This window comes from Varanus komodoensis, unplaced genomic scaffold, assembly GCF_004798865.1.
Source record: "Varanus komodoensis strain SLA01 unplaced genomic scaffold, ASM479886v1 scaffold75, whole genome shotgun sequence".
NCBI lineage: Eukaryota > Metazoa > Chordata > Lepidosauria > Squamata > Varanidae > Varanus > Varanus komodoensis.
In genome coordinates this window covers 1,592,641-1,615,874 of record NW_025336416.1, presented here as the reverse complement: position 1 = coordinate 1,615,874, position 23,234 = coordinate 1,592,641, and the positions used below count along the sequence as shown (strand labels likewise).

The 23,234-nt window shown below is 43.9% G+C and overlaps 1 protein-coding gene across 1 annotated transcript in view; it reads right to left on the bottom strand.

Moving 5' to 3' along the window:
* The window catches only part of FAM135B (family with sequence similarity 135 member B), a 74,232-nt gene that overhangs the window by 20,151 nt on the left and 30,847 nt on the right, over positions 1–23,234 (bottom strand). Inside the window, exons 5-8 of the mRNA XM_044452842.1 lie at positions 22,798–22,971; positions 22,094–22,220; positions 5,127–5,280; positions 4,092–4,141 (exon numbers count right to left, since the gene is read on the bottom strand). Of these exons, the coding sequence (XP_044308777.1) occupies positions 4,092–4,141; positions 5,127–5,280; positions 22,094–22,220; positions 22,798–22,971 (505 nt within the window). The remainder of the gene's footprint in view (positions 1–4,091; positions 4,142–5,126; positions 5,281–22,093; positions 22,221–22,797; positions 22,972–23,234) is intronic.

Sequence of the window (23,234 nt, the reverse complement as noted above, 5' to 3'; positions counted from 1 at the left end):
TCCATAGATCTTTCATTCTATAAAATATGAAATTCAGGTGTTTACTCAGAAAGGTTTCCAGATGGGACCAGATGAAGCTCCAGCAACAACAGGTGAAATCTGAGGCAATCCCATCAGCTACTAGACCTTTCTTCAAATAGCTGCCGGCCCTTTTTCTTCCATTTTTTGTCATCATGCCAACACCATGACTTCAACATTAAGTCAGTTTTTTCTTTCCCTTTCCATGTTTTTTGTACTCTCTTGCATCAAGAAGTGATCTGGAAAGTTTGCATTCGTTGTTATACCTTGTTATGCGAGGTATAATAATTCTATACCTCCCATAGCCAAAGCTGGACCAAAATTCCCAACACATGAGATAGCAAGAACTTGAGGAGGGGAAAATATTGGAGAAAGCAAAACTGGAGAATTATCCTCTAGGTGGCACTGCTTGATCTATAATTCAGAAGCATCTCTCCACAGGCACAGTTTTGTTTCAGGAACATAACATTTCTCTTGCATGCTGGTCACATCCCTCTCAGTGGGCCAGCCCAGCATTCTTGCCTGCTTGTATAAGTTCAGATTTAGACACTGGTGCAGAACCAGACACAAACATGCATGCCCTCAAGTTGAGACATTGGCGGGAGAACCCTTTCTTTGCTTTTTATCCCATGCTTCATTGCAATTATGATGGGGTGCATAATGCAAAAGTCACCAAAACTTCCCGTGTGGTCAAGGCTATAATCTCACACCCCAAGTTGCATAAGTGGCAATTCCCAAGGTCAGATGAATTTCAGATGGTAACGGGGCTCTCAAACGTCACCCTAAAAGCTACATGGAGAATCCATATTATGCTATGGACAAAGTCCTTCTCACCCATAATCTTCCCAGCAGCTTCTGCTTGGACCATTCTGATTTGCTGGTCAATGACCAAATAAAGAAGTGTATTGTATTGGACCATTCCGGAAATAATGTTTGGCTCGATCGTCTGGTCAACAAGAACTCTTGTGGTTTTCTGGATGTTGTCTGATTAGCCCTACTCAATGGTGAGGGATGATGGGAATTCAGTGCAACATCTTGAAGGCCACCTGATAGTACATTGACTTGCCCTTCTTTTCATCAATGCTGGGTGACTTTGGAGATTATTCTGAACTCATTCCAGCTTGACTATGTGCAAGGCAGTCCAGTGTTGAGCCAAAATATTGCCTGTGTGGTACCTGCAAATTGGAAGAGGGGATGTAAACATGAGTCAGCAGTGTGATGTCGTGGTCAAAAGGGCAAACGCCACCCTTGGTTGCATAGCCAGAAGCATGGCTTCTAGATCAAGAGCGGTATTACTACCACTCTATACGACTCTGGTGCACCCGCAACTGGAGTATTGTGCTCAGTTTTGGGCCCCTTATTACAGAAAGGATATAGCCAGGTTAGAGTCAGTGCAGCGTAGGGCCACAAGGTTGGTGGCCAGTTTGCAGGGGATGCCATATGAGGCAAGACTGAGAGAACTGAGTCTCTTCAGCCTGGAGAAGAGGAGACTCAAAGGGGATCTGTTGGTGACATACAGGCATGTGAGGGGATGTCACATGGAGATGGGCAGAGACCTTTTCTCCCCTGCAGAGGAAGGCAGGACGCGCTCCAAGGGAGCAAAGCTCAGGGAGCCAAGGTTCCATTTGGATGCCAGGAAGCATTTCCTGACAGTTAGGACCCCGAGGGTGTGGAATGGGCTTCCAGGGGAGGTCATTGAGGCCCCATCGGTGCGGGTGTTCAAGGAAAGGCTGGACGTCCACATGGTGTGCATGTCGTGAGCGGAGCCGGCTGGTGCCGGGGGTCAGACTAGATGGCCCGGGGGACCCTTTCTGACTCGCTCTGTTTCTATGTTTCTACGTTGGGTGTGAAATGCCTCCAAGAGATGGGAATGCAACCGTGCAATTCAATTTGTTTCCTCTAGTGTGATTCATAGGCATCACAGCTAGAGAAACAAGGAGTCACTGCACAGAGACCAATGCGGAGCAGAATGAGTCATTTTCCAAGCAACTATTCCCTTTTTTATGTTTCTTTCATTTTAGCACATGGATGAGATGGGATGCTCAACTTCACCAAGGATTCTTTGAACCCTGCTTCGCATCTTGGTTTGTTTTCTCCCTGCCCTCATTTGTGACCAGCCTTTCTTTTGTTCAACTGGGATCAGTGCATTCGTTGAGCACAAAGTGTTGTTTTTGTGCACATGTTTGAAAATATGCCTTTTTGCATTTGGTCACAAGAGAGCCAGTGTGGTGTAGTGGTGAAGAGCCTGGGACTGGGACTCAGAGGATCTGGGTTCTAGTCCCCGCTCAGCCATGGAGCCAACTGGGTGACTTTGGGCCAGTCACAGACTCTCAGCCCAACCTACCTCACAGGGTTGTTGTTGTGGGGATAAGATGGAGGAGGAGATGTAAGCTGCCTTGAGCCCTTCGTAGGAAAAAGGCAGCATATAAATCAGGAAAAAAAAAAAAAAAGAGTGTCCAAGCTTCCCCCTTCCTCAAAATTGCTCTTATTTGCATCCGGGGCTGTGAGTGAGGCACGTCTGAATCATTTTCAAACAGAAATGAAATTCTTATACACCGCAATCCACACTTCTCCTACCCTTCTTCTGAGAAATCCCCTCCAGCTCCTCCTTTACACCAAGCCAGTGAATTCTGCTAGGACCAAGCTCACCCCTGGCAGCTTTCTAGACAAGTTGGGGTTCATTCTCAGCCCCCACTTCCAGCCTGGTGCCACAGTCTGTGCTGCTTTCCCATTCCCATTATGCATTCCTGGCCCAGAGGCAGGAGCCCTCGTATGGCCGGGAGACAGAGACACCCCTTTGTCTTTGGCATAAGGAATAAACTCTACCCTCCATGGCAAGATGTGCAAGTGTGTTGCTGTGGTTCATGAAACATCAGAACGTGCTGCATCTGTGCACATTCTAGAATGAGAATACTAGAACGTTTTCAGACAAAGCTCACAAATCCCGAGCTTGTAACTGCATTTGGAAAAATTTAAAATAAAGTACACCAGAAAACTGCATGACTCAAGAGAGAGGAGCAGCTTCAAAAATATGTAGAAGAAAGTGCGCTTCTCATTTTCTCAGCAAAATATCAGCTACAGCAAAATCTCATCTTCAGGAGCAAGAGAAGCCAAGCTTTGAGGTGGAACTTGCAAAAACTGGCCACCTGACGCCTCAGATCCTTTCCTTTTACAGAAAATGCTCCAAGTATTACTGGGGTGTAGGTGTGCATGTGTGTGTGTCTGTGCACACACATGCTTGATTTATAGTCAGTGAATCTGACCAAGGTCCGAGAGTTCATCTCAGTCCCAAAGCCATGCCTTGATCAGGACTTTCAGTATTAACGTCTGCATGGAACACCCGGGCATTCTTGCCCCGTAATCTACTGTGATATCTGACACAAGAAAACTGCAAGCCAGCCATCGCGAACATGCACTTCACACTGCTCTGCCACATTCAGCAGACCGAGAGCCAAATCTGTCAAAACATTTTCCTTCATAGAGAATCACATGCATGCGAACACAAAGAAGAACCCTTGCTGGAATCCCTATTGCAAAGCCCAATGGCAGCGCCACATCTTGTGGGAGAAAATTGTATGGGCAAAGTAATTATGCATTGTGTGAAACAAAGTACTTTCTTTTGTCTGTCTTCATTCTATTGCCAATCAAATCCACTGGCTGATTCTGAATTCAAGAATTAAAAGAAAGGGAGAAAACAATAAAATAAAGTCTTTCTATACCATTCAGTTTTCTCTTTTTCTTTTTTACTAAAAAGTACCAGTCACTTCTTTTAGCTTTCGTCACAGGCAGTAGGGAAGCTTGGGGAATTCAGTCTTTGCTAATCCCTCTATGGAATGTCCTGACCTATACATCTTAAACAAATATACAGATTACAAGTTGGCTTTCTACCCATACTTCTCTAGATGTTGCAGCCTCACAGTCTATATGCATCAAAATATTAACAATAAATGTCCCAGCCATGCAAAAAGTCATTGCAGCAAAAATCAAAGCCTAGATGCATTTTGCTTTCTGTTGCAACATACCCCTCCCAGAAATGCAAACGAATGCATGCACACACACACACACACAAATACCTGCAGCTCTGCAGAGAGTTGTGAAAGCGTCTCTTCCACAGCAAGCTCTTCTAGAAAAGGAAGCAAGAGATTTGTTTTTTGAAAAGCAAAGCAGTCAACAAGCACAGGAAAGCTCTGACGACACAGCAGATTAGGACAAATACAACTAAAAATACTGCAAGAAAGAGCAGTGAAAGATTCATTGCTGCTTAAATCATGATAATGTCACCTCCTCACCAAAATATATTCTTTGTACTCATTTTATTTAGGATTGATATTCTGCTTTTCTTTCCCCAAACCAAGGAAGTTACCGTGACTGAAACAATGCCCACTAAAATATGGCAGCAATAACATGGACAATCTGGAGCTGTGGACTCATTTCAGCAAGCCAGTCCAGGAGAAAACTAACATTTGAGTTCTGTGTGACAGCACCATAAAACTCACAACTGCTGACACTAAAGATGGCAAAATGTTAGCTTGGAAAAATGTCCAGTTCCCCACAGAACTGCAGGTGAAACTGAAGATCTTCTCTGAAAGGAACATTTGCTAGAACAGTAATGTTCTATCTAAACCTGTTGGCAATTCTGTCTCTATGAATCTCAGGGGTGTCAACAAGAACAAAGAGGTAGCCCACTCAGATATACAATCCTCTTGGGATGCAATCCTAGGGTGATAACCCTAAGCCCCAATCTCAAAGGTTTGAGGTCATCCAATGAAGGGTGGGGGCAGCTGAGGAAGTGAATGCTTCCACCCAACCTCCTATCCTCCCTTTCCCTGTTTTGCTTATCTAAATGGAGCATCTTGTAGGGGGAGCTTGGAAAAGCATTAGGATTCTTTGTTCCCTGCCCTCTCAAGTCCCCTCTCCTCCCAGCAAAGTATCCCATTTCCCCCTTCCCAAATGGTTGCTTTCCCAATGTTGGAGAGGAGCCAGCAGAGTTATTTCCATGCTGGGTGCAAGTTCATCCGAACCCCAGCCTAGCAACGTTCAAGTGATATTACTGAGATACGGTGATGAGCAGCCTGTGAAACAGAGGCCACGCAGGACCATCTTCTTACCTAACTTCAGCTGAGGCAAGCTGGGAATCTCCTTACTGACGAGGGCATAGTAGACATGAAGTCCTTTATATGCATTCAACAGGAGGAAGCAAAGGTCCTTATGCCACTTGTGTGCATGCTGCATGCAATTTTCAGATGGTACATAAAAACTGCCCTGCATCAGAGGAGAAAAAGAGACCACAACAAGAGGAGCAGATATGAGACTTGATAAGAGTTCCATGGCGTTCCAGGGGAAATTACAGCCATTTGCATTCCAAATGACTCCAACGCTCATTGTTAGGTAATGAGCGAAAACGAAACGAAAACAACATAGGAAACTATTACTCGTTGCTACAAGAAAACATGATCCTTATTATCAGGGTCTTGATCATATTTGGGTATGGAGAGTTATTATACAAGTCCTCCTTGAGGCTGACTTAATAAGAATGCAAGAACATTCGTAATAAGGCAAGAATGTATAATTTTGCTGAATGGAAACTCAAAGGATTCTACCATCTTTACCCAATTTTTTAGAGGCTGATCCAATTTTAAAAAGGGCCTTCTAAAGGAAAGGTAACTTTACTTTGGCTTTTGTACTGTCAACAGCAATCATTTTTAAGTCCCCACTCTTCCAGCTGAAGGAATCTCTTAAGGTATGAAAAAAATAATAGTCATGAATCCAAGAATGTCCCAGGGATTAACTTCAGTAATGCATAAAGAAAATTTGCAGTTTGGAATTGATTTGTGTTCCTCACTAAAAATCTGTGGGGAGAGAAATCAGAAAGTTAAGGTGACAGGGACTGGAAAAGCTTATGGAATAACCCTCCCTACAGATTCATTCAGTGCAGAAATACCCTTAAAAATGCCCCCTCCCCTTCTGAAGCACATCACATGGAGAGCAGGTGGTGGCAGGAATGAGGATGGGGGAAGCGATGGGGAGATGTGCCCGTTTTTGCATGCAGAGTGAGAGGTGCACAGAGGAAGAGACTGCCTGTGCTTCTCCTCCTGTTCGGCACTGATGCTCGTAAATCTCTGCTTATGAGCACTGAGGGCCACCCTCGATAGGATCTCTGAAATCAAAGCAAGCCATGCTCCTGGATAAGCTATACATCAGGTTAAAGGATGCAGGAGACCCAGTGCTGGGATTATTCATTCACTCACTCAGTTTATGCATCTCTCTGTACCTGAAGATTCCTGTGCATCATACATTATACAAGTTAAGCCAATCAAACAATTGATGGAACTAATAATAAAAGCCATTAAAAGGTACTGTCTTCAAACAGGCAACAGAAATGCAGCATTTTGAAGAGACACTTTCATTCCTTTCTTCATTGTATTTATATTCCATCATTTTCCCTGCAAGGAGCTCAACATTGCCTATATAATCCCCCTGCACTTCCTGCCATCTTCACAACAACCCTGTGAGGCAGGTTAGGGCAAAAGCCAGTGACTGGCCCAAAGTCACCCAGGTGACTGAATCCCAGATTTCCCAAGTCCATGTCCATTGCTTTGACCACTACACAACACTGCTTCTAAGCAAATAATTAAGCGTTTTAAAAAGCATAAATATGATTTTAAAATGCAGCATAAGAATGTTAAAATCAGACCAAGAGAAAGCTAAAATTACTTTTTAAAGGCTTAGGAAAATTAAAATGATATCCACTTGGATAGACAAGGAAGACATTCTAGTGTTTGGGGTCCACTGCAGAAGAGACCCACTGAGTCCTCACCCTACAAACAAATCCCTACTCTACAAGAAAATGTCTCAGCCTTTTTTTAGACCTCTGTCAGCTTGCGGCAGGATCAGATTACCTCTTGTGGAAGTGAATGTCCTAATGTTCTAATTAGCGATGTTCTGTGTGGTGAGAACTGTCCTGGTGCCACTTACAAGTCTTTGGGTGACCTCCAAGTCCCCACAAGCAAAGAGAAGGAAAGCTTTGCTTGACCCATTTTTGGTTTGCCACTCGACAGAACTCTGCTACAGTTTCTCCATAGCTGACTTCTATTGTCCTAAAGTAACAAGCTCCATGAATCCTGCTAGTCAATGGGGACAGCCATCTTCCACTATCACCTGAAATGGCCAGATAAGAAAACTATGTTATGATGTCACACAGATGAAGGCCATAGACCTATCAGACAAACTGGAGAAACTCTCCCGGAGACACCATCCCAAAATGGCTGCCATGGGAGGTGTGGTGAAGGACAAGAAGCTTGCTCAAAAGCTTACTTACAAAGGTGGTTGCAACACACTAACCTGTTCCTTTCAACACACCCTTTCAGCGCCCACAGAAACCTATTTCACAGAAATACCAGCTGCCAGTTAAAAGATTTGTCTGTCCTTCTTTCTTTGGAAATGGAAGAGGCAGGGAACCAAGGTGGACACCAGACATGGTGGACATGATGGCTTGCTCCAATGGAGCACTTTCGCCTTGCTTCTGGGGAGAGAAACTGCCCATGAAGGCTGAGCCATTCCATCTGCAACCGACAAAGGCTTTAAAAGCAGGGCTAGAGCTACACGTGTGGAGGCACTCTTGTAAGGAGAGATGGCCAAATTTGTTGTAGCGGCTCATGGAAAAACAAAACACTGCCTTAGATTTTATTTTGAAAACTCTTTGTGCTGAACAGGCATTCTGGAATTGCAGATCTGGCCTCCATTGTGGGAGAGAGAGGGGAGATCAAATCTCCCAGAGGGATCATAAGGCAGATGGTTTACCAACCTTTTAGGACCTAGGTAGATGGATGGTCCATTGGCACTGGCTTCCCAGTGTTCACATTTAAATTTTTGGGGTGACCTTCACAACACCGTCATTGTCCCATCATCCCAATACTATTTCAGAAGAAGGGAGTTCAGAAACAGATGTCACCTCCTTGCATGGAGCTTTGAGCTAATCAGGGAGGGCTGGAGGACTCTATTCTATTCAGCTTCTAATGCCAAGAAAGAGATGCTCACACGGAGCAGAAAATCTTATGCACACAAGTGCATTCAATTCTCTCTGCATGGTGCTGCTTCAGGGTGGGTGCTCTAAAGGGTCATCTAAGTTTAAATGTTCCTAAGAACCTGGGCATTGCTGAGGATAAACGGAGGTCTAATCCGCACAGAACTTCTTCTGCAAACCCATTAAAATCACATGAGAATCCTGTGTCTGACCTCAGACACCCAATATTCCTTGTAAAACAGGTAGAAGACTGTCACAGCAAGCATTTCCGCCCCTCAAACAGATGCAGGAGGAATCACAAGGGTAGGGCAGTACATCAGAAATCAGGTCAGCCAAAATAGTTTTGGTTTTGAGCAATTTAATTCATGGCTATTCCTCCCCTCCCCTCCCCTCCCCTTCCCCCCCTCCCCTCCCCTTCCCCCCACACAACCTAAAACCAACCTTCAACCAACCCGAAGGCAGTTAAAACCATTTTTCAATATACTTTAACCATAAAGCATAGCATAACATCCTCTGTAATAGCAGAATTATGAAATCAGAAACTACCTTTTCATCTGCATATTGCATCATTTTAATTACTATTTTGCTCCACACATTTATTGATCTATTACTTTTCTGTAATGTGACAGCTCATTATAAATGCTGTAACGGTACTAGTAACAAAGAGAAAAAGTTGTAGCCCTGTATTTATCTGATATAAATTATTTTCTCCCGACAGGAGCAATTTACAAAAAGCTATTAAAAGAAATAATTAAGTGGAAGAATCTATGAATAATAGCATATTTTAGTCTGCACACTTAACCCCTTGAAATTCAAGACCCAGAGAAGATACCTTATCAATGCTCTTGGACTTCTCTGTCACAGAATACTAGGACATGAGGTGGTAGTGAGAACACAAATGAAACAGATTGGCATTTTGGCTTAGGAGTGTACTAATTAGCATAATGCATGCTTTGTTTATGGAATTTCCTCCCATGAACTGTGATAATAGGCACTACCTTGCATGTATTTTGAAAAATTAAACTTAGAGAACAGATCTACCAGGAGCCATTACTTACTACAGCATTAAAACCTTAAATCGAGGCACAATGTATCTTAGGATGCCAAGTAATGATGGCAAACGATTCTTTCTCAAAGTGTCCAGCCAGGTGTCACTGTGGATGAAGGCAACAGGATTCCAGGTAAAATAAGGATGAACACATGGCCAAGTAGTATTTTAGGGACACATACCAGAACTCTTCGGTTGTGGGTTACTAGAGGGACCAAGCTGGAAGCTCGTGAAAGGACCCCGTTAACTTGTTTCTGAAGCAAGACTCCCCAAAGGTCCACATGTGAGCATGGATTAAGTTCTGCTGCCCTTTCCTTCCGAGTTAATTAGGCAGAGATATCTCCAAAGCAGCACCAACACACAATTTCTGGATTAATTAGGAACCCAAAATGCTCCCTCCAGGAAGTAAACAAAACTGAAACCTGCTCTGGACAAGCAGAAAACGCCACAGCCCTGAGCTGCTTTGCTATCTGTCAGCCCTCATTTGCTTTTCTAGCCCTACTTTGTCTGCAGAATGAAGCTAAAATAATAACTGCATGATATTAAATTCAGAAGTCTGGATATCTCTGCAAATACATTAACTTCTGGCGGAAGAAAAGAGATCATTCAGAATTTGCTTCATTACATACAAGGACTTTAATGAGTGTTTTGACCTGGCCTGGGTTGAATCTGCCTTGGAGGGGCCTTAATACTTAATACTGTTGATAGGAGCAGGAGTTGATGAGAAATTCACTTCTGTTCATTTTGGATCAGGATTCATTCCATCCATACCTCCTGAACTGAGAGCCAGCGTGGTGTAGTGGTTAAGAGCATGGGATTGGGACTCAAACGATCTGGGTTCTAGTCCCCGCTCAGCCATGGAGCCAACTGGGTGACTGTGGGCCAGTCACAGCCTCTCAGCCCAACCTACCTCACAGGGTTGTTGTTGTGGGGATATGATGGAGGAGGAGATGTAAGCTGCCTTGAGCCCTTTGTAGGAAAAAGGCAGGATATAAATAGAAAAAAATAAACTGGACAGGGACTCCAATCTGCAATCCAAACTTTTCCAAGTTTGCATTCACCACCAGCCTCTGCACCCTGGTGTTGCCCCGAAGTGTTTAATGGCATGGGGACATCTGACAAATGCTCCTGAAAAACTGTTCTTTTGAAAAATGCATAACAGGGGACATTAATCAATGGGAGTGTGTCAAATTCATAGTGACACAATTCATGGAAATAGTCATAATTTTCACTTGAAAAACATGAAAGAAAGATGAAGTTCACAAATGGTAACTGTCACAAGATGGAGCAGAGTTTCAATTTGCAGTTGAAGGACTTCAGTGAGCTCTTGCTTTGTGTGCATGCATTTCCCCTGATCCAAAGATTTTCCTGGAAATGTTTCTGGTGGGTTTAGTCATGATGGAGGGGTACGAATGGGAAAAGCAAGAGAAGAATACCAAATTTGCTATTAGGGGACAGCAAGCGTCAACTTTCTAAAGAATGAAAGGCACATGGGTAAAAATGGCAATAATCCTTACGAGCCCAGCTCTCCTACTTTAAAATTACATCTTTCCATCCCTTCAAACATCACCGAGACTCTTCAGTTTGAAAGCACCCCATGTCTGCATGAAGCAGCATTCTGAAGATATTGCAACCTACTCAGAAAATAAGCACATTGCTTCCTCTTGCATTCTAGCTAAAAACCTATGGCAGGAAAATGAAGTCTGATGAATGTTAGTTACATCTTTCACTTTTGTTTTCGATAAACACACACAGTCTTTAAGAGGGCTTTCTTAAGAGAAGACTTTCTTCCAGAAAGCCCAAGAGTTTGTTGCCCCACTGGTAAGAGACCATTCACGGATCTCATTCTTACGTTTTGCCACCTGCACTACTTTTGCAATGAACAAGAGAACATAAGAAAAGCCATTCTGGTCCAGCAGGCCATGAGCATGGTGGCCAACCAGCTGCCCAAAGGTACCTTCCTTCCAGAAGGAGGGTGCAAGACCTTTGTCTGCCCGGGCACCTCAGCAGCTGGTGTGTGCAGGCGAGTCACCTCTAGCAAGAGAGGTAGCATGTAGCCAGCAGGACTAGTAGCCAGCCTCATGAACTTGCCCAATCCCTTTTTAATCCATCCAGATTGGTGGCCAACACCACTTCCCCTGGCAGCGAATTCCACAATTTGACCATATACTGTGTGAAGAGGAACTTCCTCTGATTTGCCCCAAATCTCCCACCCATCAGCTTCATGGGATGGCCCTGGATTCAAGTCTCACTCCCCATTTTCTCACGTCATGCAAAACTGGAAATGCTTATGTTTTCTCTTACTAGCCCTTTGGATTCATTGTTCATATACAACTATTTTGTGGTTAAACACAAAACTGTTAATTTTCTTAATAGCTTAAGGGGAAAAAAGATTTCCAAAATATGTCTTGTTCCTAGATTGCTAGTCTTGATAGCTTAAAAGGAGAAATCCTAAACAGCAGGTTTACATTTGATTCTGAACAGGATATTCGTCTGGTGAGCCCTTGAAGTAAAGCTCCCTCATTCTAAAAACAGTACAGAGTCCTACCTTTTTACATATAAATTACCTCAAAGTAAACATTTTCTATGGTCCCGTAAATTAGGGCCTGAACTTTTTCATCAAATTTTTAATAAAAATCCATTTAAACGATTTCAAAAAGGCTTGCATGTGAAGAGCCACCCTGAATCAAACCTTTGGGACTAAACAATTTGCCATTAAACCCAGTTCTGTGTTTTTCCCCCTAGACATGAGCACATCAGGCTTTTAACATCTGTCTGTCTGTCTCTCTCATTTCCAATCCCAGCATTCCCCACACAACCGGACTTTTTCTGTCTAAACATGCTTGGAATTGTGCCCTTACTACATGCTTACATGATTATATGCCCATGTATTTCAAGAATCATCATCTGCTGCTTCCATGTGTGCCTCGCCACAACTTAAGATCTCGGTCGGAGGCCCTTCTCCAGGACCCGTCCTTGAGGGAGATTAGGAGGGTGGTTACCCAGAGAAGGGACTTCTCTGCAGTGGTACTTCATCTACTCATATGAAATACACTCTCCAGAGAGGTTCGCCTGGCACCGTCACTTTATTCTTTTCAGTACCAGGCTAAAATGTTTTATTTCCCCAATATTTTAAGGTTTGATTGTTATTTTAACATGGGTTTTATTGTCAGAAATTGATTAGGATGCTGTGTTTTATTTTATTTTTCAATCTTACTGTTAAACCATCCTGAGACTTTGGTAAGGGATGCTCTAAAAGGTTTTACATGCATGCATACATACAGTAGCCTTTCAGAACATAAACCACCTTGGGTTCGTCACAAGAGGGAAAAAATGGGCTAAAATGCAAAGTGTTGATGCCAGTGGGGATGGTAGTGGCAGCTGTCAGATTGTGCTTGAAATGGGTCCAACTACTTCAGAGGAGAAAAGCCAAGCCAGCAGGGGTTTTATTAAGAATAAGGCAAGACAAGACAATACTGACTATGCACAGGTATAGGCAGAACACCTTGGGACTGTCACTGAACACAATCAGGACAAAGCTTTTGTGGTTTCCATCATCACATAACCACCTTTCCTTGGCCCCCTCTCCCTTCATCAATCTGAAAATTGTTCTCCCTCCTTTCATACCTTAGCTAAGGATGATCCCAACTGAGATCCAGCTGTTCCTTGGTCCAATTTCTTCTCTGCACTCTCTTATCTATGAGCAGTTACTGCTGCTGTTGCATAAGCATAGCCCTGCACATGGAATTCCAACATGTGCTGCAGGACGCATCCTCTATGCTCTATGCATGCAGATGAGGAAGACACAGAGTAAAGAAAGGATCACGCCCCTTTGGGGAAACTTGGAATGTTTGCACATTCCTAAGGCGGAAGCACTCAAGACAGTGGACCATAAAAAGGGAGACAGCTTTGTTCATCCCTTGGCACATGCCCTGTCCTACAGCTGAAAGTCATCCTCCAATGCTCCCATTCCTGCAAGACAGCAAGACCGTGAGACTTAAGCAAGCTTGCTTCTAAATTCCCAGAGCCCCAAAATCAGCTCAAGTGTTGTCAATTCTCAGACCAGAACTTGGACTCGCTAAAGCCATTTTCACATTTTTCCTTGCGAAGATCCACAAGGGATGGGGCTGCTTGTCAGGCTATGAAACGACCCCCTCCCGCTCAATCCGCTCAAGAGGCCCTTCTGACGCTCCGAAGAGAGAGAGAGACTTTGCTATCAAGCCAGATGCACCGTACATGAGACTCTTTGAGACCTGGCTCTGCTCTCAAAAATGCAAGCAGGCTTTGCCTGAATGCAAATGTGAGCACATCCCTGTGGCCACCAAAACTATTCCTTTCATCAGGACAAAGGGCACATCTGAGATGAGCAGTACAAATGTACCACTGTTCCTTTATGAAAGTTTCCCATTCATGTAAGGAGAGCATCCAAGAGAGCTTTAACTGCAGGGCACTAGATGATGATGATGATGATGACGACGACGACGATGATGATGATGATGATGATGGGAACTGGGCATGAGATGACCAGTGAGGTGCTATTCAGAGAATCCTGGCAATCTTGAACACAGATCAAACACCCTTGCCCAGTTACACTCTTCTGATAATATTCTCTACCTCCTTTGGAAAAGTAGGGAGAAAAATAAAACCTTGGTGATAATGTTGCTTCTACAAAATGCTTGTTTAAAAATATCACAGTAAAGTTAAACAAATTGTCATGCATTCACCCGGGAAGATTTACTGAGCTATCTCCAGAAATTGATAAATGACTCCAGCCTTCCCACATTTCTTTGCTTTACAGCCAGTCTGACATTTCCTCCCTGAGCCTTTCACTGCCTTGATTTTGTCTCTTTCAATGTCCAAAGCAGTTGTGATTTCCAAGCCTAGCTCCACTGAATGACAGGCGATTGCATGGGGAAGGATTGTCTCTGAGAATCTTCTATCCTGCTGTCTGAAGTTCCATGATCGAAACATTCCCAGATGAATTGCCAATTAAATTTTGCCAAAAGCGCGCATGCCCATGTGTGTTTCCCACAGCCAAAGTGCCTGGGAAATCACACCTGCCTCCTTCCCTTCTCTTTCCCATGCCTGCACTCAGCTGTGCCTTACCTAGACTGGACAAGGGACAGGTAAGGGCATCACACCCCACTTCATCTCAATTTCCACCATTGCAGGTGAGACAGCACAGAAATCACTGCATCTCCGATCTTTTCTAAATCCACAACAATGCAGACTCCCAAACGACTGCCTGGAAGGCTTAGACACAATAGCAACGCAGTCTAAATTTAAATAAAGGCCATCCTTGCAGCTTTGCTGTTGGAGAAACACGAGGAGAGGGATACATTTCTCGAAGCTTATTCCTCTGTGCTGTGCTTTGAGTCAGCAACAGTGAGAGTGCCAAAGTTTTGCTCAGAGCATTGCTTTAGAGCAAACAGCTCTCATTTGTGGCAGTCCACCGTGGTGCATCACCGCACATCTGGAGAACTGGTGCTCTGGAGATTAGCATACATGTTCCACTTTCTCTGTTTTTGGCTTCTTTGCTCCTTCAGGCAGCTTCTGTATTATTCATAGTTTATCCATCAGGCCTAAAGTAATGTACAGGCAAGGACGATGAAATTTTATGAGCCACAGAGCAGCTTGTCATTATTCAGCAGGTAATTATCCTGTGTTTTCTTTCTCTGAAATCCTATACTCGCTCACCTTGGGGCAATTTTCATTGAGCTCAATAAGACTTATTTCTGAGTAGACATGATGGGACTCACTGGTGGTGCGACTGCAGAACATGTGGGCTTGTTAGATTCTGAACCAGAGCTATCATCTTTGATTATCTGGAATGCTTCCCTTGGCAGACCAAGGCTAGACTGCAGAATCTACTGGAAATTTGACAATTCACCATGGTAGAACGAGATGCTTCAAGATCCTATGCCCGCAAAACCTTTCAGAGGACAACTGCTTGGTTCTACTGTTTACATGAAATCATCTGGGAGTTCTGTTGGTTCCATATATAGATACATAATTTATTTATCCAGGATTCTAATAATGCTATTTGGAATACATTGTAATTGCAAATATTATGCTTGCCTATTACTTACTCAGGTGATTTAATGTCCCTGGAAAATGCAATTATCGATGGCCTTGTAAGAATTCAAAGTTCTGACTCATTTTTTGAGTGACATTGGTCCATTGACCTAATGGTTTAGTGGGGAACAATATCAATGTTTTCTGAAAGAAAGGCATGCTGTTCCTTTTTTAAAAAAAATACTTTAAAATTGGTCTTAGCATAAAAGCAAGTCATTCTCCTTCCAAGCATGTCATCCATGATTATTATCGCAGCAGGTACTGAAGTTCTTGCCATTTTTCCCCTGGATGGTTGAAGTTTCCGAACATGCTTTCAGTACCATCTCATCCAAAGCGTACTCCCAAAGTCTCCACGAGTATGTACGGTGCAGTTCTTCCAATTCTCTGTTTTTCCGGGTATAGTTGTCATATCGGCTGAACCAAATCAAGAGTGCCTCTGTCTAAGCCTGAATCCTTCCCTAGTTCACAGCAGCTTAGCAGAGGAGGGATTTTGAAGAGGGCAGTGGTGCAGGCAGAAGGAGTTAGACTAAAGATGGGGAATGTGAGCACTCATTCTGAATTCCCCAAGGACTGAGCAGAGAACTTGTGTGGGCACAGGCCATGCTGGGTTCACACACAACATGGGTGACTCTCCAAGAGCAGCCAGCTGCCAAAGAGAGGAGAACTTCTAGGCCTTTCATAGCTGAGTAGATCATGAGATTGAAGCAGGTGTGCTAAAGTTGCTGATATCCCCTCTTCTGAATAATGAATATGTAGCTCAAGGGCTATTACAGCTGTCTCAGTGGAGTGCTTTGGCAGGGGAGGGAAGGAGGCTGAGGTGCCACCTTGGACGGCTGCATCCTTATGGCGCTGGCTCCCCTCTCCTTCCCTGCATCCCGGAAATGCCCAGCATCCTTGCGGAAGCACCAGATCAAAGAGAGCATTCAGAACATGGAACCATATGTGCCTATTTCAAGGTGCCCCACCCAAATTTGCATAAGCTGTTGCTATTAAAAAGACATGACATGCGTAAAAAGACATGCATAATCATGACAATTCAAATTGACACCGATACCAGGAAGGGCAATGGAACAAAATGCGTGGGGAAAAATCAGAAAAATCCATTGAGTTTCTCCTCTCAAATACTTCTAAAAGTCATTGGGAAATGGGTGGCCATTGGGGTTGCTACAAGTGGTGGCATTTTCTCCTTCTGTGATTGTTCTGCTACCACTCATGGTACCAGAAAGGGTCCAGCAGAGGGTAACAAAAATGATCCAGGGTTTAGAAGCAGCGCCCTGCGAGGAGAGACTGAGAGAACTGGGCATGTTCAGCCTTGAGAAGAGAAGACCGAGGGGGGATATGGCATCCCTTTATAAGTACCTCAAAGGCTGTCACAAAGAGGAAGGTCAAAATCTCTTATCACTGATACTTATCACTGAGTGCAGGACATGGAATAATCAATTCAAGTTGCAACAACCCAGATTCAGGCTGGACATCCAGAAAAGCTTCCTCACTGTCAAAGAAATACAAAAGCGGAACCAGTTTCCTAGAGAGGTGGTGGGCCCTCCCACACTGGAGACATTCAAAGAGAAACTGGACAGCCATCTGAGTGCGAAGGTGTAGCGTGGTGTCCTGCAACAGCAGGAGGGATGGACCTGATGGCCTTCATGGCTCCTTCTAATTCTACTATTCTATGGTTCTATGATTCTGATTCTTTTCGATACCATATTCCACCCCGCCTCCCCGCCTCCACCATGCCTTTCTTTAAATGGTAGAAGAAACTGTAGGTGCAGAAAAGACAGTGGCCATCTTTCCCCAAAGCAATTTGCAACCAGAAGTGATGCAGGATCATACAGATACCAGGTTATTTTGTGCCTATTGGCCCAACATTTCAGAAAATAAATCCTTCTTTCTGGGCTACTTTCATTAAACAAAACTCCTTAGCACAACACAATAAACCAGCCTCATAGGTGTTCAAAGCAATAAACTCACAAAACAATAAACCAGTTTCATAGGTGCACAATGACATTCAAATGCAACGTAGAAAGCAAACTCTTTCCCAGTCGATGCATCCCTGCTAGGGACTTGCACCAAGTGCAAAATCAGAACAGTTTTTGACCTAGAATAGGTTAATGGGGAAAGGGCTTGATTTCTCTTATGTATTTGAATTATTGGAGGAAAACACATTTGGTGTGATGAACAATCAAAAACTTGAAGAGGAAGAGGAGCAGCAGAAGCAGCAGCATTAACAGGGGTTGAAAGGAAAGGCTGTGGAAGGGCAGGGCAGGGCAGGGCAGGGCAGGGCAGGGCAGGGCAACGTTGGTGGCAGGAAGACTTTGAGAGTTCTGGCAGAAAGGGGAGCAGAAAGGGTTGAGCAGAGTCAACGCACTTGGGAACTCGGCCGGCGTCACCTCATCATAAAATGTGACTTTCCAAACAAAGGCCTAAATTATTATTATTTAAACGGCAAACCGCACCTGAGGGTGAAACAGTCCAACGCCTTTGTAAAAGCTTCAGGTGTGACTCATGCTCGGAAATGCAAACCTCCAGGGGCCATTTGCCTGAAATTGCAATCCTGGAAAGATCAATGACTCAACTAGTCCTGCTTCTCATGAAGTGCAGTGCAAGCCTAAACTTCATGAAGTTAAAAATGTTAAAATGCCCCCAGATGGTTTCCCTTGTCACTTGAGAAGAGAAATAAATGATGGCCTCATGCCATTTCCTTTTTATGGCTGTATGAATTATTAGCCTCATGCTGGCCTGTGTGCAAGAGAGGAGTGCACACTCTGAAAATTAAAATAAAATAATAAAATCTGCTTCTGGTGTGTCACTTTGCAAAGCCATGGAAACCGGGCCAGTGCAGCGTTACGAGCCCAACATTTAATTATTCTGCACAATGATAAGAAGTCAGGAGGCCCGAATAGAGAACTTTTGATGTCTCCCCAAAACAGTGGCACATCATCCACCTATGTGCAGAATAAAAGCAGGGAGAGAGCTGACAAAGAGGTCCGAGTGAAATCTGTCTCTTCTGCCAGTGCAGAACCGAGAGTTTTCCATGCGCAAGCTGATCAAACTGCTCCAGACCTTTGTGCTGCTCGTATTTGAGAATAGGTTGAGCAACTGGAGCAGAAGCAACCACCACATTTTCAGCAACCCTCCAACCTTTGGTAACTGAGGTGTATCACCATGCAAGAAATGGTGCATGAAATGTAAGGAGTGCTGCCCAGTGAAAACTTCTGTGAGGGTCAGTGGCACACAAGGTCCGCTTCTAAATAGCTCAAGCATATCTCTAAATATCTCCCCTTCCACCTCAAGCCAGGCTTTGTACATTTGGCACAATGAACATACAGGAATATCTAGATTGGGGTATCCAAACTTTTGGCTTCTCTGGGCCACATTGGAAGGAGAAGATTTTTCTTGGGCCACACATTAAATATACAAACACTAATGAAAACTGATGAGCAAACAAAAAAGGCCTGTGCATGATTTTTGTGGTATCCTCCACTACAAATAAGCAAGAAAGTCCTCACATAATAATCCTAAGAGAGTGTGCATACATTTATTTTATGACATTGTGACACGCCATTGTCATCTACAAAGTTCATGCTCAAGAGCCACACAATCAAGTTCCAAAAAAAAAAAAAAAAAAAAAAAGCAAAAAATCTCATAATGTTTTAAGGAAGTTTACAATTTTGTGTTGGGCCACATTCATAGCCAGCCTGGGCCACATTGTGCACTTTGTGCTCTATACAAAATGAAATTCAAAATGGTGCACGGCAAATGACGCAATGCATCCACTCCACTTCAGAAACAAGACCTAAGTAACTTATGGAGCAGTCCTTGTAAGACCGTATGGATTCTTCAAAGACAGCTCTGAGCCTTGTTTCTAGGGATCTGCACTCACATCTGTTTCCCTGCCATGCTTCTCTAAGGTCATGGGAGAAAGCTCAGAGAAAGGTGTTTGGGGATGTTTGGAGGGGCTGCCAAGAAAGGATTTATTCTGCCAGTTCTCCAGCCTCCTTTGCTCCCACTCAGAAGCACCACACATAAAAACTGAGATCAACTACCAAAATGTTTTGCACCATGAGAAGAAAACGGAGGTGACTGTTGGTTCTGCACTTCTCCTACCAGTCGTGGTGTGCCTCCAAGTTGGGAGGGTTCTGGGCATCTCCACAGGACTGTGCTCTTAGGGACACAAACATTTGCAAGAACATGTGAAGCGCCCCGAAGTGTCATTATTGCATTCCTGACAGCCAGAGTCAGTGCGTCTCCTGGTTTAAACGTTTACATACTAAACTGCAAAATGTTAAACTACAGAAAAGGGTCAGATGCCTCAGCCTGTACAGTAGCTGATATGAACGGGCCACACATACCTGAAAGCCATGCTTAAAGAAGTGTTTATATCTAGGCTCAAGTGTCAATGGAATGTTGCAGCTTCTTCAGGTGATTGACCCACTTTTGACTGAAAATACACCAGACTGTGCTGAAATAAAACTCTGCTTTTTGATGTAGAGTGAGTGATGCATCTTACAGGTACAAAAAGGAAGCCCACACTCTACAGTGAAGCAACAATTCTAGCAGAACTGGCCCAAGATATGTTGCTGTTTGGGATGAGGAAACATAGAAACAAAGTGAGTCAGAAAGGGCCTCCCGGGCCATCTTGTCTGACCCCTGGCTCCAGCCAGCTCCACTCACGACATGCCCGCCATGTGCACGGCCCACAGGAAACCCATAAGAAGCTCATGAGGGCAACTGCATCCTCCTGCCCATGTATGCTGGGTCATCAACATCTTGGATAAGATGGGCAACCCCAATGGGCAGAGAAAGTGTTCTTCACAATGTTCATTTCCACATGCTCAGCATGACAAAAGCAAAAACAAAGGGGTAATTAAAGAACAAACTGATTAGAATGCTGGATGGATGGATGGATGGATGGATGGATGGATGGATGGATGGATGGATGGAGGGATGCAATGCTTGGTGTGAGCACAGCTCAATTGATATGTCTGAAGTCACAAACATCTGTGTTCATCTGAGAGTTTCCCCCTGCTTTTACATCCTTCCTTAACTGTCTTTCTGTCCTGGCAGCTCCAGTTCAGCAGCAGTCATGCGGAAACCACATCACCCATGAAATGGGGAACGGAAAGGAACAATAAACAATGCCCAAGCAAGCTAAGTTCTGTTGATAAACAAGCTCATTATCTCAATTATCTCTTTAATCGACTCAGTCTCAGCAAGCTGAAAAGCAAAACAGATCACAGCTGGAGCAATCTCAGCCATACATTTCAAACAAGATGATGATGATGATGATGACGATGATGCAATAGGAATAGGGAAAATCAAAATCTTCCCTATTGCCTTCCCTATTCCTGCCATAATCAGATGGTGCAATTGGAGCTTCCCCCTCCCCTTTGTTTCCTGTGCTTCTGTCACTCATTGAGCAGCACAGCAGATAAAACAAAGATGCTCTAAAGATACACTAATACCATTTGTCCAACAAGGAGCTCTCTTCCCCACTGTCTGTACAATTTTTACCACTAGGTTGTTGACATTTGACCAACTCACATGGTAGATTTGCCTGCCTGTTGCAAGTTCACTCTCTAAACTTTGTGCCGTTGTTAGGAATGTATGAAAATACCTTCTGTTCCTTATTTTATTTTTGCCTCCCTGAGAAGTCCACATGATCTCAAAGCAGAAACTGGAATGTAATAATTAGAAGACCAGGATTTTTTTTAACATAATGTGCAGTCTTCAAAAACACTAAAGGGCAATAATCAAGCTAAACTGCATGCTGAGGAGGGGGCTATCAATCCCTAATTTAACTCCTCAGGTTGTACATATTCTGCTTTCTATTCTCATAATTGTGCACATGCGTATTACAATGTGAACACTTTTGAATTAAGAATTCAGAACATGGGGAAACAGACGAAGTGGAAATGTTTTGCTTTTAGGAATGTATAGCTTAAAAACTATTTTATTTGCAAACACGTATGATCCAGTTTTCTGTGCATTTCAAAAATCAGCATTTCAAATTTGAATTTTGGCCATTCAACTGAATGCATTTTTTAAAATGTTTCATGTAGCTGTGACTCACACTTTCAAGCTTATTCAAAAGAGGTGCCACTTAGAGAACCAGCAAGAATTCTAAAATGGTTTCATAGTCAATTTCCTTGAATGAAGGTATACATTACTCCAACTTCCTATGAATCAATTTTGTCGAACTTCTATTCATCCAAAAAAAGAAATTAGCAAACGTGCATGCTTATTAAAATCATATAAATCTCAATCCATGTAAAAATGCAGAAGAATAAAATAGTTACAGCGGCAGGGACCTCAGCCCTTAGAAAGCAAGTGGTAGAATATTGACCAAATAAAGCATCTTCAATGAGTAATGACCAGCACCAGTTTCAACCTTGAAGTCTTTCTAAAAACCAGCAGGATGGTAACCCAACACAACTTCTTAGGTCACCCAGGTTGAAGAGACCCTACCTCTCTGGTCACCTACTATAATATTCCTCCAGTGAGGGAAAGCCGAGTAAGATCTAACACACTGATCTATAGAGATGTTTGTAATATCTTTTATGGTATGGTGCATACAAGAAGAATTGTTTTCCCATGTTAGAGACATGCTTTGGCTTTCAGGCCAGGGAGATGGAAGAAGGGGAACCAAAGGCATCAGGTGGAGTGACAAAGGGTACAAAATCTCTTTGTCTCTGATAGAAGCAAGAAGCTTCCTGTTGGGAAGCAGATTCCATCGACCTGCAGTTCAACAAATGAAGAACACAAGAAGTGTGCAGGCTTCATGGTGTGGTTCTGTGCGAGAGTAGGAGGGGCACATAAGAAAAGCTCTCTGCCACCTTATTGATCCAAACGTGTTCATTAGAGGCTTCCAACTCAAGTTCTGAGAATTCTGAATCGAACACTGTCAGAAGCAAGTAGCCATCCCCTACCTCTGAAGCAGTGGGCTTGCAGTAGCCAGCTCCAAACACCAGTGTCTCCAGTGACATCCCCGTCAGATCTGGTCCCATTTCCAAGCTGCTTTTTCCAAGCCAAGATCCCTTCCCTGGACGAGTAAAGCTAAATGAAGACACAAGTAGGAAACGACATGTAGGTAAATGCAATTTAGGCTTAGGGTTATATTTACTATTATCTGCTATTATCTGCACACCTCCCATTCCACACCCTCGGTGTCCCAACCATCAGGAAGTACTTCCTGGCATCCAACTTGAATCTTGGTTCCTTGAGCTTTGCTTCACTGGAACGCATCCTGCCCCCCACTGCAGGGGGGGCGGTCATGAGCCACCTCTGTGTGGCACCCCCTCATGTACCTGTATGTCACTAACAGGTCCCCTCTGAGTCTCCTCCTCTCAAGACTGAAAAGACCCAGCTCCCTCAGTCTCTCCTTGTATGGCTTTCCCTGCAAACCACCCACCATCCTAGTGGCCCTTCACTGCACCAATTCCAACCTTGCTAGATCCCTCTTGTAATGAGGGGCCCAGAACTGACACAATACTCCTGATTTTCCAAGTGTCACTTGTTGCCTGCATATAGAATCGATCTCCTTAGTGAGCTTCCGGAATCCTGTTGTAAAGATCATCAGATCCAAGTAGAGCATACATGGATTGAAGGCTCTCTGTGCTTCATCTTTATTTACCTGATCAGGGGCTGATGCAAAGCCACCAGAGAGGCGTGCAGGGTGACGGAGATGGCCGACAGATGGAAATAGTCAAACATGACGGGCACATGGTGGTGCAGGCCTTGCCTCGGGTGGAAGTGAAGCCCCAAGGTGCGGCTGCTTATCACTGGGATAGCTGTGACGTCCCTCAGCCTGGAAGGAAAGGTCCACAGGATTGAAAAAGGCCCTTCCAGCAGCTCAGCAAGCCCCCATAGCAGAGCTCCATGGTGTGACCAGAATTTTTTACCATCCAGCTGCGATTCCCTCAGCAACAAGGGAAGTTTACAAGACTGAGTTTTAGCTCTTAATTGTACTTGTAGCGGCACGTCAATATTATGACACTGCTGTGAGAAAGCCAAAGTGACTCGCATTCCACCATACGCAGATTTGTTTCTTTTCTTTCTCTCCTCTCTCCC